This window comes from Cupressus sempervirens, chromosome 7, assembly GCF_028749045.1.
Source record: "Cupressus sempervirens isolate cs-2001-9-10 chromosome 7, ASM2874904v1, whole genome shotgun sequence".
Lineage (NCBI taxonomy): Eukaryota > Viridiplantae > Streptophyta > Pinopsida > Cupressales > Cupressaceae > Cupressus > Cupressus sempervirens.
In genome coordinates this window covers 539,458,637-539,475,600 of record NC_143124.1, presented here as the reverse complement: position 1 = coordinate 539,475,600, position 16,964 = coordinate 539,458,637, and the positions used below count along the sequence as shown (strand labels likewise).

Genomic DNA, 16,964 nt, shown 5'->3' with positions numbered 1-16,964 from the left:
TTGTGCAAAATCGCAATTTGAAATTAGGTGATCCGTTGATTCCATGTCTTTATCCAACAAAAAGCATTTAAACAGGCCAACAAATCCTAGCTTCATTAACCTTTCCCTAGTTAGGACTCTACCTGTAAATGGTAACCATGCAAATGCTCCCATTTTAGAAAGCAAGTGCCTGTTCCAACAAAGCCTCCCCAGCCAATCATCAAATCTTCCTTCATTCTCAACTATGGTATTTCCTATCTTAATTGAATATTCCCCATTGTTGGTTTTCTGAGGAACATTGCAAATGTAATAACACTACCATTGTATTTGGTATGTATGTTCCAAATGCAACATCCTCTTAGACATATATTGAGAATAGACAATGAATAGAAATTTCCCTTCATGGGACATGTCCATTTGTTAATCAAATAATTAATATAATAACATATTCAATCATTTATATATATATATATATATCATATTGAGTTATCTCATATATTTATCTCAATTATATCTCATATAATTATATATATGTTTGTCCGACAAAAGCTATCAAACATCAACACTCCCTCTTAGCTAGGGAGGATAAACACAAGACAGATATTACACCATTGGTAATATTAGGAATAACAAATTTTAAAGATATCTCAAATGATATCTCAAAAGTTCTCCATCATTTGTTATTGCATTTGATATCACAAGTATTGGTCTTCCTGAATATCAACACGTGATATTCACCAAGTACTCAAATAAGGTTTGATATCACATCTGGTATCAAGAGTATTGGCCTCCCAGAATATCAATGATATTCACCAATTGCTCAAAAGGTTTTCTATCACATCTAATATCAAGAGTATTGGCCTCCCAGAATATTAATGATATTCACCAATTACTCAAAAGGTTTTGATATCACATCTGATATCAAGAGTATTGGCCTCTGAGAATATCAATGATATTCACCGAATACTCAAAAGGTTTTGATATCACAGTTGATATCAAGAGTATTGACCTTCGAGAATATTAATGATACTCTGCAATTACTCAAAAAGGTTTTGATATCACATCTGATATCAAGAGTATTGGCCTCCCAGAATATCAATGATATTCACCAAATACTCTGAGTAATGGCCTTCCAGAATGTTGAGATGCAAGACATTCACCATATACTCAATTTGTTTGATCTCATAATACAAGTTATTGTAAGATCGCCACCTTACAGTAACTTCTGCAAATACAAGTGACATCATTTGGAGGTCGTCACTTCCCCATGATGTACACAATGGGTAGGTCCATTAAAATCATATAGTCACGAGGTATATACATGAATCACAATCCTCTTGATTGCTACAATTTATTGATCACTGAAGAATCCATCATAACATGGTTTACTCCCTCTGAATCAATATGATCAAGATCACCGAAGGTTGACTAAATCATATCCTCTATCTATTCCCTCTCTTTCAAGGTTACCTCTAATGAAATGTCTGTCTCCCTCTGAATCTCTCTCAATCTCCCCCTTTTTTCCTTTTTGCAAGAACATTCTTGAAAAAGAGCAAGGCACATAGTTCTTATACTATGTATTGAAATGTAAAAATAATTTTACATAATGATAACATCAATCCAATCAAATATAGAAAATATCTAATTGAAATATATGCTATGAACCTATATGCATATATTCAATCCTCAATATATTTTTTAATCTATATTTAAACATATTATTTGATATCTAATATCACTCTATTTAATATGTAATACTATTAGTGTTATCATTAACCTGATTTCAATTACTATATTCCAATAATATATCTCATACACAAGAATGTGAAAAAGAAATTTAAAATAATATAAATCTTATACCTATCTATATCTCAAATGTCACGACTACTTACCTTCATGCCAATACCGATAGGGCTTATATTAATTTCTCTATTTATAAGTGTCTTCATCAAGCACCTCCAACACGGATGTAATGGACCCTACCACCCTTTGTATCTGCTTGGGCCGATGACCTTTCACGTGTATCTGAAGTCAAAGATGGAAATCCTTTAATATTCAGATCTCCTCATTATCAAGCGTCATTAGCGCCTATGACTTGGTCGACTCTTAATAGTGATCAACGACGTCTTTCATACTTAGGTTGTTATCTTCACTTCAGGCAAAAGAGTTTGATAGTAATTATCTAAGATCTCCCATGAAATTCCTTGAGATAATTTTAGTGTTGATGGAGTTCTATCTTTAATATTTCTCAACTCCATCTGACATGATGGCCCATGTAATTATATACTAGAATTTTGAAGTGTTTTCTATGCCCCTAACCACAATAAAGTCCAAATCACTAGACATGGTCATCTAAATACACACGCCATCTTTATCCTTCAATTTCACACTATTAATTATTTATGTCTATGGGTATCAATTATTTTGTAATGACTCTCTTCCATAAAATATTTATCATCAAAATTTCAATTATCAATTTCCTCTTTCATGGTTGTAAGTTGTTTGCAATTCACGAAGTAAATTCCACATGGTTTCCACACCTAGTGGAAATAGTCACTTTTTCCATGCATGGCTTCTTCATTATTTTGGATAGAAATGAATGGAGAGTTGAAGGTAATTTAACAATGAATTTCTCACATTCAGCAATGCCATATTTATTTGTTGGAATGTGGGATTTGGAAATGTTGAAATCACATGAAGGTGGGACCAGGCATATGATTTGGGCACACCATATAACTATTTTCTCTAATTAATGTAAGTAGTGAAATTTTTCTTTAGACCAAAGTAAGAGTGCAATCGATGCACAAGGATTTGGGAAAGATCTCGAATCCGCTCTCCAACAACACGAGCATCTTGATAGAGATCTTCTTGCATGAGTGTGGGATTGATCCATTCGATCAGACATTTCCATTGCCACTGTGATTCAACCAGCCAGTTATTCTCCAGCATAGCGCCTCCCTGTTAGGAAACATTCAACGCGGGTCCTTTCTCAAAGTCAAGTCACTATTGAATTGATGTTGAGCGGCGTTGCCTCATTATCACAGATGTGACATACATTTGCCCAACCCCATCCGCATCACTGGGCACCCACATTTTAATAAGTCTCAAATCGATTATGCATTGGAAACATTCAATCCAACAAAGCAAAGTCAACCCCACACAAACCTTGATTCATGAATAATGTTTCTATTCTCTCTAATCAAACCTTGATTAGATTCTGCATTATCTTATTATATAAAGTACAATCCCTTTCTTATACTCTTCATCCAATTTACATCTACAAGGCTCTGACACCATATTGGTTTTCTGAGGATCGTTGCAAATGTAATAACATTGTCATTGTATTTGGTATGTATGTTCCAAATGCAACATCCTCTTAGATATATATTGAGAATAGACAATGAATAGACATGTCCCTTCATGGGACATGTCTATTCGTTAATCAGATAATTAATATAATAACATATCTAATCATGTATGTATGTATGTATGTATGTGTGTGTGTGTGTGTGTGTGTGTGTATATATTATTGTATTAATTTATCTCATATGATTATATATATGTTTATCCAACAAAAGCTATCAAAAATCAACACCCATTTTTAGAACTGCACCAAATGATGTTGTCTTCTCTACCTAGCATCACTAGAGGACTCTCAACAAAAATCTCTCTAAACAACTATTTGTCTTCTTCATCCTCCTACAATTTATCTATGTTTTTCCATTTCCAACCTTTCCCTACACTGTCTCTATTTTCTTCCGCATAATCTCTCAACTATGTACCCCATTGCGAGTAGTGGCAGCCTTGATTGCCTCAACATTTCCACTCTCACTTAATAATGCTTTCCCATAAGAATCTTCCCAAACGCTCACCCTGCTTTTGTCTCCAACCATCCAAGAAATATGATCTGTTATCACTTTACAACAATCCATCAAAAAAGTTTCATAAAGTTGAGCCACGTAGGGGGTCTGCAATAGTTAAAATTCTAAATTCATCATTGACATCTAGATATTTGGGCCATAAAATTTGAACCGGTTTGAGATTTGAATTTTGAACCATATACCAAATAAGCTTATAGCACCCATGGTGATATTCAGTAATTTCGAGCTCCTAATACCTGCCCCCCCCACCCCCGGACACCTCCTTTGGTTTACATACCCGATCCCATGCCAAAAGTGGAATCTTATCCAGAACTTGCTTCCCATTCCATAAGAACCTCCTCATCCTTTGCTCAATTGCCTTTATAACCTTGGACAGAATCTTCAAACATGCCATAGAAAATAAAGGCATTGCAGATGTAATAGTTTTAAGCATTAGAATCCGCCCTACAAGGGTGAGCCACTTGCTCTTCCACCCCTCCATCTTACCAAAACAATTATCAATAAGACTATCCCAAAGCCCTGTTTTATTTGAGCCACCAATTATGGGAATACCAAACAAATTCCCTGGCAAAGACCCCTGTTGGACTTTAAAGATCTTCAATATCTCCCTCTAGATATCTAGACTTCTGTTTATGAAGTAGATCTCAGATTTGCGCCAATTAATCTCCTAGCCTGAAGCAGCAATGTGCTTGTCTAAGACTTGTTTCATTACCTAAGCTTCCCTCAGTGATGCCTCATCCATTAAGAAGGTATCATCAGCAAATTGAAGGTGAGAGGAAGAATCAATGCCCTGAGTAATAGAAACACCCTTCCACTGACTAAAATCAATTCTTTTTAATCAATAGAATCATTAAATTGGTCTTTCTTTTGAAATGGTAGCATATACCCATATGTATACATATACTTATATACCTATATATAAGTATATGTGTACATGCATGCATACATACATGTATATACTTTCACAAGGCAAATACTTGTATTTTTCTCTCTAGACTGAAATCTCTTTATTGCCAGCTGACTGGATGGTTCCAGCGATGTTTCTGTAGCCGACGAAATGATTGTCGTCGGTGTTTTGTATTTTGTAGCCGACAGGTAAATAGTTTGTAGCGGACATAATGTTTGTGGCCGACGGACTCCTCCAGGAAGGTTCGGCGAATAGTATTTATATCCCGTTTGGGATAATTGTAATTCATGATTGATCTTATCTTATCAAGCATAATGTAATGTCTGGCATATGCGAATATAATTCTACTATTCTGTTCCATTGTCTGTATGCATTGATTTCTTTACCAGTACGGTAAACATTTGGCGTCGTTGCCTTATGAATCTGGAAAGTGGGAGGAATGAAGATTAATGCCAAATCAGCTTAACAAAGATCGGAATAAGGTCAAGGAAAAAGATGGAACCCGTACTGCGCAAGAGAATTTAATTCTAGCAAAGCAAGCCGGCAGACGGATTGCAGAAAAGATGGTTCGTGGACAGCCTACGATCAAAATTGCAGAGCAAAATGAAAATTGTGCCACCATCATCATATGTGGACGCATATAACAGAGCACTGGACCTTGAAAGTGAGCAGAAGACAAAGAAAAAGAAAACCAGCTCCTCTAATTCTGATGACGACGAGCCTACCGGAGATGATAGCAGCGACGACGAAGGCAGCAGCAAGAAGGTTCGTGCCCTACAGAAGGATATGGTTCGAATGATGAAAGAGTTTTAAAACATGCAGAAAGAGCCAAAAGGCGGTGAGCTGTGGTGCACGAAGTGTAAGACCGATGGTCATACTAAAGGATCGTGTCCAAGGAACCAATTCTGTGACATTTCTCAGATCATGGGTCATTCGACAAAGGAGTGCCCCTTTAACATGAAGACAAGAGGATCTCCGCAGGTGTTTCTCACATAGGAGGCTTCCCTGTCGGGTAGTAGCGAAAACACGACTACCGCTGGTGCTACATCCGGAGGATACAAAAATAATAGCAGAGGGCAAAATAACAACAATACAAATAATAACAATAATAATGGGATCCAAAGTCGAACTCAGTATGATGCAAATGGACGGCCGATCGTTCAATGCCGAGCATATAATTTGTGGGGTCATTTTGTGCAAGATTGTACAGCGGCAAACACACCGAAATTATTATGCAGATGGTGCGAACCCGGCAATCACGAAGATTCCAAGTGTCCAAAGTCTAGAGTAAACTTGATCACTGTTGGCACGGATGTAGAGGAGGTTCTGGCAATTACACGGAGGCAAGCGTAGGAAAAGAGAAAAGTGGGGGAAGCGCAAGCGAAAATTGCAAAGGCATCATCGGCAAGGACATCTCAGTTGAAGGACATCACCGGCACCTTGGCAAGGAACTTCGCAGAACAAAACATTGTGTGACAGATCTTACAAATGGAGATAACGGTCAAGATAAGTGACCTCCTTCTCACAATGCCCCAGTTACGAACGGCCATTCTGAATCATACACCGTTTTCGAAAGCAACGGAGGACACAGAAAGGGACAATAGGGAAGTGATGACAACAGACCCAATGCTGCTGGCACTCACATCCGGACGGCATCCGGCGATCGTCGAGATGGAGATTTTGGGAAATGTTTTGACAGAGACAATTGGTGACGGAGGGTCCGAAGTGAATGTCTTACCGGAGGATACTTGGAAGAAGTTGGGAAAGCCGATGCTGTGACCACCTACATTCCAGTTGCTCACGGCGGACCAGCACGGAATCAAACCGTTGGGAATCTTGAGGGCACAATCGATAACCATTGGTACGCAACCATTTTTATTGGATTTTGTGGTCATTCCATTGAAAAGAAAAGGATATGATGCTATTCTGGGACGGGATTGGTTGGTGCAAGCAAAAGTAAAACATGATTGGAAACGAAATATCCTATCAATGGAGCGTGGAGGCAATAAATTCATAATTGACCTGCACACACAAATGGTAGGTGAGGAGGCAGCATCGTCAGACTCAGAAGGTGAAGGCGACAATGACGACGAAAGAAATGACGACGAAGGAAAGAGGAGAATGGAACCGGACGAAGAAGGAATATTGAGACTAGACGGAGGATCGAATGACGACGACCTAGACTTGGTGAATGGCCTTTACCATTGGCAAATAGAAGACTATGAACTCTTTCCGAGTTGTAATATGCTAAGGGTCGACGAAGGTGAGAAAAATGAGGAAAATGAGTGTCTGAAGGAATACAGAGAAGCGGATGACGCAAAGGAGGTTATAGCTGAAGAAGGGAAGGACATACAATACAGACCCAGAAAAAAGAAAGATCCCACCATTTGGTACACGGTGAACGAACCGTACAAGAGGAAAAGAACGCATTGCACCATAAAATTACTTCAAAGGTACCGACAACAAGGAAATAAGCTAGATGCGCAACGACCGCAGGCACAGTGGGCGACGGAGGTAACACAGAATAGACATAAGGCATGGCATGACAAACTCAGTAGGTTTCAGCCGAGGCAGTTGGTACTCAAGTACGACGATCGAGATGAAATGAAACAGGAAAGGTTTAAGGCAAGATGGGTTGGACCAAATCAAACCCGAGAGGTCGGCGACAATCGGGTGATAAAATTGGAGACATTGGACGAGCAAGAGGTGCCTCCGGTAGTCAACGGATTTAAATTGCAAATATATGGTGCCAAGAAGACTCTGTCGCTGTCACAGAATGGCCAGTTGACTCCGTCGTCGTTGTAGAATGGCGACGCCTGGAGGAAAAATTGAGGTGCTCTCTTTTTTTTTTTCTTTTTTTTTTGTCAAAAAAAAAAATTGAAAAATTGAAAAAAAAAATTTGAAAAATTGAAAAAAAAAAAAATTTTAAAACAAAGGGGGGCGTCCGCGGGTGTAAGGAAGGCCCCGCGGGCAATCTGTCCACGGGTGTAAGAAAGGCCCTGTGGGCAGTCTGTCTGCAGGTGTAAAAAGAAGCAAAGGCCCGTGGGCAGTCTGTCCGCGGGTGTAAAAAGAAGCAAAGGCCCACGGACAGTCTGTCCGCGAGTAAGTGAAAAGCCCCGCGGGCATAAAAACAAAAAAATTCGCCAAACTTCAAACTCCCACCTCCAGCCCGGCGTAGCACAGAAGACTTCTCTGCGGGGGATTTCTTTTTTCCGCGGATATTCATAAACTACCGTGAAAAGCCGGTCTTGATAGTTCTGCAGCAACCTTTTCTTCTTTCGCGGGTAATGGATGATAACAGCTGACGGCTTGCCTTCGTTGGTGTGCGGTTGGAAGCAAAACTGTTATCTATTCAACGTATCAGGAGGATCGATGCAGCATGTACCCCGCTTTTGCCTTCATTTCCTCGCTTGCGGCGTTCAAATTGGGTGGTGTTCATGCGATACATTTGAAATTCTGAAGTCGTAGCTGGAGGTGTTCTGCAGTCATAACTCCGAGGGGATTCAACTTCATAATCCTCTGTTCAGGATTCGAGCAAGTTGGAGAAGAATTTCTGTGTGCAAAGGGATTTGTGGTGGATTGTAGAGGAGCAAGAAAGAGGAAGCAATATTTTAAAAAAAAAAAAAACGACGACAAATTCAAATTGTTCAGAATGAGTTACAGATGATGTCAAAGGGGAGGGGACGCATCAGTGGTTGCCAGAAAGAGTGTAGAATCGGCAGAAAATGACAGTAATGATGTGTCAGGAAGCGCACCCAAGGCGCTGCCCCTCAACCCCGCTGCTGGACCCCCAGTCGTTGCAGATATCAATCGTGGGAGTCTGACCAGTTGAGAAGAGTTGAAGTTGCTATAGGGATGGACTTTCTGTGTGCCAGAGGCACTGGGAGTAGGTGTTGGCCAAGAGGCTATCTTGGTGGGTGCGTAGAGAGCTCGGGAGGAGCTAATCATCCAGTTGGAGGCAGTGTAGCGACACTTGGCTCAAGGTACCGTGGAATTGAAAACAAAGAAAGCAGCACAAGTGGCTATCAAGGTCAGCTTGAGGAGACAGTATTGTGTTAGCAGAGGCTATAGGCACGGGACGAAGTGATGTGTCAGAAGTAGATTTGTCTTGTTGTAATTAGTCCGTTAATGTGTTTTGTTTGTTAATTTGTTTCAGATATTTTGTAATTGTCGTCCGAAGACGACTTTTCTTTTTGGGGGGGATGGTGTCAGCCGATTGGATGGTTCCGGCGGTGTTTCTGTAGCTGACGGAATGATTGTCGTCGGTGTTTTGTATTTTGTAGCCAACAAGTAAATAGTTTGTAGCGGACATAATGTTTGTGGCCGACGGACTCCTCTGGGAAGGTTCGGCGGATAGTATTTATATCTCGTTTGGGATCATTGTAATTCATGATTGATCTTATCTTATCAAGCATAATGTAATGTCTAGCATATGCGAATATAATTCTGCTATTCTATTCCATTGTCTGTATGCGTTGATTTCTTTACCAGTACGGTAAACATTTATTTCCTACTACAAAACAGCATGATTGTGGTTAGAAAATTGTGAAATTCAAATTTCATATGCATTTGAAATAGATATTGCATAGATTCTTAGTTACTCGGGTTCGCAATATTGGCACTCAAACCCTGCCTGGGTTCGAACCGGTTCGAACTTCAAGTCCGGTTCAACCCAGGTTTGACCAGGTTTGAATTTCCCTGGGCTGGTTTGAACCCGCAACCCAGAATTCAAACCTAGATGAATTTGGGCTGCCCAGATAGAACCCGTCACGAATTTGGGACAAAATTTTGTTGTTGGGCGACTTTGAAGTCACTTTTTATAACAAATTTAATATGTTTTGAGGTCCAGTTACCCTAAAAAGTGAATTTAAATAGGTTATTTTGGCTTCTAACATCATTTGTGGTATGCAAATAGGTGATTTTGTGAGCAAATAGGCGATTGAGCAAAAGAAGTTTGTGCAAGGTGGAGTTGGAAAACTAGATTGTTAGCTATATTGAAGTGTTTGTGTCTCATTACTACATCTTTGCAAACTTACAATGTCAGGAAGAGGCAAGTTCTTGTTCTATTTTGCTTTTGTTTCAATGTTTCATTATATTAAATATTAAAGGCCAGAGTTTTCAAATTTATTCTCAATAATAATATCAATATGTCAATATATACACAATTTCTTATCATAGGAAAAAGAGCTTCAAAGGGATCTACGTCTTCCTCTGTAGGCAATGCCAATATCCCACAAAAAAAAGAGCCCCCATCTGATTCTCCTTTGTGGAAGTATGTGAATATTCTAGAACCTCTTCCAAGAGATAGTGGCTTTCGTTCAAAATGTCAGGGTTGTGATGTAGAAAGAAATAGTTCATATTATTGCGTGGTGGGTCATTTGTGTGGATATCCTGGTAGAGGAGTGAAGAAATGTCTAGGAAAAAAAATGCACCTGTGCCAAACTCAGTAGTATTAAAATATATTGAAGAGCATGAGCAAGCTGAAGTGAGAGAGGAACTTTAGACAAAATGCCATTGATGGCAATAAGAATAAGAAATGAACAAAAGGAATGAAATCCACCCCAGATGTTGTGATAGAAAATCATCCCTTCTATACTACCTCAGCTGCCCCTAATTCTCAAAATGAAGCACCCATTCGACACAAAAGAAAGGAACCACTTGAAACTGCATTTCAAAATCAGAGTAGGGAAATTGCCGACATTGATGCGGCAAGATGCTTGTATGGAAATGGGCTGTCTTTTAATCTTGTTCGCTCTCCATATTTCAAGCAGATGTTGAGAAGTGCTAATAAAGCACCTGTAGGGTATTCAGGTCTCAGTTTTGAGAGAATACGAACCACCTTGTTGGATGGCGAGGTCAAGTTGATTGATGAGCAATTGAAGCCCATCAAGGATTCGTGGATTGAGACAGGAGTAACAATTGTTTTGGACAGGTGGAAAGATGCTAGAAATCGTCCATTGATCAATGTTTTGGCGGTGTCCCCTAAAGGGCCAATGTTTTTGAAAGCAATGGATTGTGAGGGGCATGTAAAAGATGGGTCATTCATTGCTAATATCCTAATTGAGGCCATTGAACAAATGGGTGCAAGAAACATTGTCCAAGTCATAACGGACAATGCAAAGAATTGTAGAGCTGCTAGTTTGTTGGTTGAAGAGAAATACCACCATATTTTTTGGACACTTTGTGCAGTTCATTCATTCAATCTTATGCTACAAAAGATTGGGAAGAGTATTCAATGGATCAAGGAGATGCATGCAGAAGCTGAGGACATCCAGATGTTCATCACAAACCACCACATGACTCAAGGGATATTCAAAATGTTCTCACGTTTGGAATTGCTGAAGGTAAGTAAACTTGAACTCAAGTTAGTTAAATTTTTTTTTAAAATAGTATCTTACAATTTCTGATTTTTTGATTATGTAATGATGTATATTCTTTTATCAAGTATGTATCTAACAATTTGTATTGTTTTTGCTCTATTTTATGTTAAAAGTTGTTTAGACACATTTTGCATCAAATGTAATCATCTTGAGACGACTTATGCAAGTGAAAGAGGCACTTACCAATATGGTAACTAACAACAATTGGACTATATGGCGGCAAAGCAATACTAAGAGGGTGACCACAATAAGGAAGAGGATATTGGATGAAAATTGGTGGGAACATGTGGACTATCTCATTAATCTCACCGCACCCATTATGATCATGCTTAGGTACGCAGACATGGATAGGCCTTGCCTTGGAGAGATCTATGATGGCATAGACTCAATGCTTGAGAAGATTAGGCAAATTGTAAATGAAAAGGAACAAGATCCTCAAGAGACCTTCTTTAAACAATTGCGAGCAATTGTTATAGAAAGATGGAACAAAATGACCACTCCTCTACATTTGCTTGCCTATGCATTGACGCCCAAATACTATAGCACCCAATATACTGATCTACTGGGAAGGCTACCACCCTATAGAGACATAGAAGTGTCTGATGGATACAAGGCAGCATTTGAAAGAAGCTTTCCTGATGGTGAAGTGCGAGATTTGATTACGGATGAGTTCATACAGTTTGTGGAAACAAAAAATTTAAGCGATGATGATCTTCGTCATCGGTTTAGGAAGGATGCTCATAGTTGGTGGTACCACCATGGCCAAAGATTTCAAAGGTTGCAGCCCCTTGCAATCAAAGTGATATCACAAGTAAGTTTAATTTTAAAACAATTGTTATTAGTTTCCTTTGTCTATAAAAATTGTTCGAAATTCTAAGATTCAAGTTACATAATTTAAATTTTATTTTAATTGTTTACATGTCATGTCTTTATAGATTTGCTAGTTCATCCGCTTCGGAGAAAAATTGGAGCACATATTCTTTCATCCATTGAATGAAGCGCAATAAGTTGCAATCAAAAAGAGCGGAAAACTTGGTGTATGTGCATTACAACTTGTGTCTCCTCTTGCACAAGACTAAAGAATACAAAGAAGGGGAGACAAAGAGGTGGGATGTAGATGCAGAGTTGGCGGAATTGGATAATTCTGCTTCTCGGCTTACAATTGAAGACTTTGAAGATTTTGATGCCCATACTATTGTTGTTGGTGCTGATCCCATTGGCGTCAGCTCTATTGCTGAGTCAACTAATGCGAAAGGACTACAAAAAGAAGAAGAAGAAGATGAAGATGAATATTTAAATTTTATACATTATGATTACTTGACTTAAAGTTGAAACAATGATACTTGAACTTGTTGTTATGATTCATGGATAATGACTTACTTTTAAGTTTTAATGTTTTGAATCTCTAATGTTGAACTTGAAAATTGAAATATATGATGGTATGATCTTTATTCATGATGCTATGATTACAACTTAGTAACTTGTGTGTTTAAAGTTTATGCCTACAGTGTTTTTGTTGTTTAAATGATTAACTTAGTTTACATCATATGATTTTATGATACTCTATGCTTCTAGGCTTCATAAATATGTATATATATAATTTTTTATAATTTTTACATTTTTTTGTACGAACGAACCCAAAATCCTTTCCAAAATTTTGTCGTACCGGCGAACCGGTTCTTCGAACCCGTATTTCAAATAGAACTCAAACTGGTAACTAAGCATAGATTCCATACTAGAATATAAATTGCATAAAGAATCATGTTGATCTTATTATTTTTGTGCCTGAAAAGTAATATATACACAAGAGAATTATGCAAGATTTTGTAGTAATTGATGAATGCGTGTAGTATCATAATGAAAATCATATTGCATGAAGAGAAAGAGTTAATTATTGTATGCATGTTTTCTTAAAGTTGTCATTTATTAGAGAAATTAGTTTATTTTCTTGCATGTGATGGGTTTACCTTCAAGGTGGGTGCTGAATATAGGCTTATACAGAAGGTTGATCCACTTTTCATCATCCATTGGATACTTTCAAGTGCTTTGGCCAAAGCCATGTTTTCATTGAAATAAAATCTAGATGAACAAGATTTTGCAGTAGTTAATGAATGCATGTATTATCATAATGAAAATCATATTGCATGAAGAAAAAGACTTAATAAGTATATGCATGTTTTCTTAGATTTGTCATTTATTAAAGAAAGTACTTTATTTTCTTGCATGTGATGGGTTTAGCTTTCAGGTCGGTGCTGAATATGGGCTTATAGAGAAGGTTAATCCACTTTTCATCATCCATTGGATATTTTCAAGTGCTTGGGCCAAAGCTACGTTTTCATTCAAATAAAATCTAGATGAATGTAACCTAGCAAAATTATGTTGATATTTTTCTCCATCATATCTTGATAGGACATTGCATGTTCATGTTACAAATGGATGTAGATATGTTAGGTTGCACTAGGGCTCCCTCATGCCAATTCCTTCCAAGTTGCTAGGCATTTGGTGCAAGGTCGTGTATTCTTTGTGCCATGAAGAACTATGGGGAAGCATAAGCTTCATGGTGGGGTGGAAAAGTACTTAGGCCATATTCTCTTCTCCAAGACTTGTGAATGACGGTTGGGGTCAATGGCAGTTAGAGATCCCTTAATTATATCTCATATATCATTTCTTGTATATTACTTGAAGTATACATCATTATTTGTATTGAATCAATTACCTGGCATGAGAACCTGAGATTGTGCTATTTATCTCATTTTGTGTGCTAACACTTGGATTAGACACTACTACATTTGAAATGCAATTTGATATTTTCTGCATATATTGAGTTATTTTATTTCACTTCCAGATTAATGTAAGTTTGAGCAGTTACTTTATTTTATGATATAATTTAAGTAGTGGGGACCTTACGAAGTTGTTTCATTTAACAAACTTAGAATTCAGGTTACATGGATAACACAATTTCATTCATGACATTGGCATTAACACACTTAAATATTTTGGTTCATGCACTATTCTTTGGTAGGAGACACATCCATCAAGTACGCTTAGAATTTTGGTGCAATGTAACCTGACTTATCACATTGGCACAGCAACTCTTGAGCATTGTGCTTTGCATTGCTTGAAGAAAAGCAATTTTCGAGAGAAGAGATATTTAATTCTCTTTATAGAAAACTGAATTTGGCAATATTTCTCATGGACAAATATTTTAAATAGGAAAACTATTAAATTTAATATTTCAATTGTTTTTCATTAATTCAAGGTTAACATTTTAACTGCAGACAATTAAATATTAAATATTGGTATTTATTTGTTCAAAAGGGGCACGGATTATAGACAAGATGCTTTTGTTGTAAATAAAGGATATTTTTAGAAGATTTATGACAACTATGACTGGTATCTACGACGGCATCTATGCAGGGTGTAACTGCAAATAGACAAATGTAGTTAACGGTCTATTTTGGCATGCAGGGTGGAATAAGAGTTCAAATATAATTTTATTTAACCAAATGAGACATTTAAATTTGGGCCCAAGCCATTTATAAATGTTTCAAGCGCTACATGTGGAAGGATCCTTTCCCCAAATTAGCTCTCTTTCATTGTTTGAATAAATGTTCATTTGAAAACCTCTTTTAATCGAAAATACATTGGTAAATGAGATCAGTGGATGAAAACCTATTCCTTTAGTAGGACACTCACTCAAAGATTGTGAATGTACTTCGAGAGTTGCAGATTTCAGCTAGTTATAGGTTACGTGTGTTTGAAAGATGGTAAAGTTTTTTCCGAAATGGCAACTGGTACCTATCCCATCTCCATACCAATACCAGCAAAAAGGCTTATTCTCCTGATAACTATGCATTAACCATATTCAATTGCTTTGTTTGTATATATGGCTAGGTTGAATCAATTTATGCATGCTTAAAGCATACTCAATTTGTTTAGTTCATTTTTCTGCTTTGGCAAATTTGAGAAGTAGTTGGCATATCAAATTTTGCAAATTTCACTTATATTCCGATATCCATTGTACGGCAATTTCAAAAATCTGTGGCTTCAAGTTGTGGTTCGTATTTTACATTTCAACTATAGGATTTACAGCAGTTGTACTCAACCCTAGTTATACACACAATGATAGCTTAACAACGGTTATAGTTCTGTCAGTATCAAGATTCGCAATGTAAGGAAAAGTCATTCATGCTATTAGGTGCAATGTCGTAGTTAAATCAAAATCGAAATGGTAATTCGAATCACAACCTACCATTGATTTCACAGAGCTCTAGTCCAGAATACAATTTTCATTACCATGTAACCCAAAAATTTCAATACTCTATATTTGAAGGGAAAAAAAAGGGTTAACTGTTGACATATAAAAGCCATGGAACTCACATATCCCAATAAAAAAGTAAATGCTGCTGTAAATTTCATAGAAGACATACGGTGAGCGATGAGTACTCGAGTGTCGTTTGTAGGTGCTTCGGTAGCCATTGGCGCTATCGAACTTCTTGGTTGAATGGCGGGAAAGAGTCGCTTCACTTCTGATGTAACTTCGGGACTAATGTAACTTAGGCAGGGGTCCCATGAGGGGGGCTACAGGTCTATTTTTTGGGTACAGAGTCCCATAAGAATTTTTTTGAGGGGCTACAAGTTTAATTAGAATCTTCTCCTTCATAGTAGGAGCCCCATTTTTTTAGGAAGCGGATGAAAATGGGGTGGGGCTGGAAATAGCCCTACCAGAGAAAAATCTAGCCATTTGTCAAAAATTGAGACTTTAAAACTAAAAAAGTCTTTTATCATAAAATAAATTTTTGAAAATTTTTCCTTAAATTTGGGAGCTGAAACTCAAATTACAAAATCCATAGGACCTCTCAGCTTACAAATTTCTTTAAAAATCTTAGCGGATGCAGCTCTATTTTTGAGGAAGTTGGCTTCCATGGGACCCCAGCCTTAAACTAATTCAACTAGCTCTTTAATTTCGGGTAGTTTAAAATTACAGCTTGCTTAGGTTTTTTTTAAAATTATGTGCTAGCTTGCATGTCTTATAGACTGCTTTGAATCTTTCTTTCATTTATTTATATATAAGAAATTTATTTCTCTAAATCTTTCATACATTCATTTCTACATAAGAAAGTTTTTTCTAAGATATAAGTAGTAGTGGAGGAACTAATTTCATACATTTTCTCATTTTATTTTAGTTTTTTGACAATTTTTTAATTTATTTTTTCTTTGCATGTAATTTTAATACTTTAGTTATATATCAACTTTTATATAATTCTCATAAATGTGATGAGTGGTCAAAAAAAATCAGTTTTAATTGATGTATAATTTTATATATTATATATTTTCATGTCAATCATTTATTTTGACCATCACTAAATATACATAATAAATCTTATATACAAATTCTCCAGTAAATATGCATTATTTGTATCAATAAGGTTGCAGAATTTTTCTAATTTTGTAACTTTTTTGAGCTATTAGGCATGCTAATGAATAGATATTGGCCCACTAAATAGCTTTTAGTGAACTTTTAATTAGCAAATTTTAATTAATTATTATTCAAACATGACAATAATTTGACCCCTTCCCTAATGTCCTCTTTTACTTTATTTAATGGATTGAAAGGATTAAAAAATATGGGCATGATGTCTAGTAATCTTTGGCCTGCAATTTAGGTTTTATTGTAAAGGATTAAGAGTTTATCTTGTAGGTTAGAGGGACAAGCTTAAAATCAATTGTTTACGGTTGATGGTAAAGAGCTTGAAATCAATTGTATCAGGTTGAGGCTTTATTATATAGAACTCATCGTCTAGGGTTAAGGGTACA

General features: G+C 37.0%; 1 protein-coding gene across 2 annotated transcripts in view; it reads right to left on the bottom strand.

Moving 5' to 3' along the window:
• The window catches only part of LOC149547892 (ribonuclease H2 subunit B), a 288,765-nt gene extending 273,112 nt beyond the window's left edge, over positions 1–15,653 (bottom strand). For both annotated transcript variants that reach the window (XM_089791942.1, XM_089791944.1), the window contains exon 1: positions 15,578–15,653. In XM_089791942.1, the coding sequence (XP_089648068.1) occupies positions 15,578–15,626 (49 nt within the window). In that variant the 5' untranslated portion in view covers positions 15,627–15,653. The remainder of the gene's footprint in view (positions 1–15,577) is intronic.
• Positions 15,654–16,964: the final 1,311 nt, after the last annotated feature.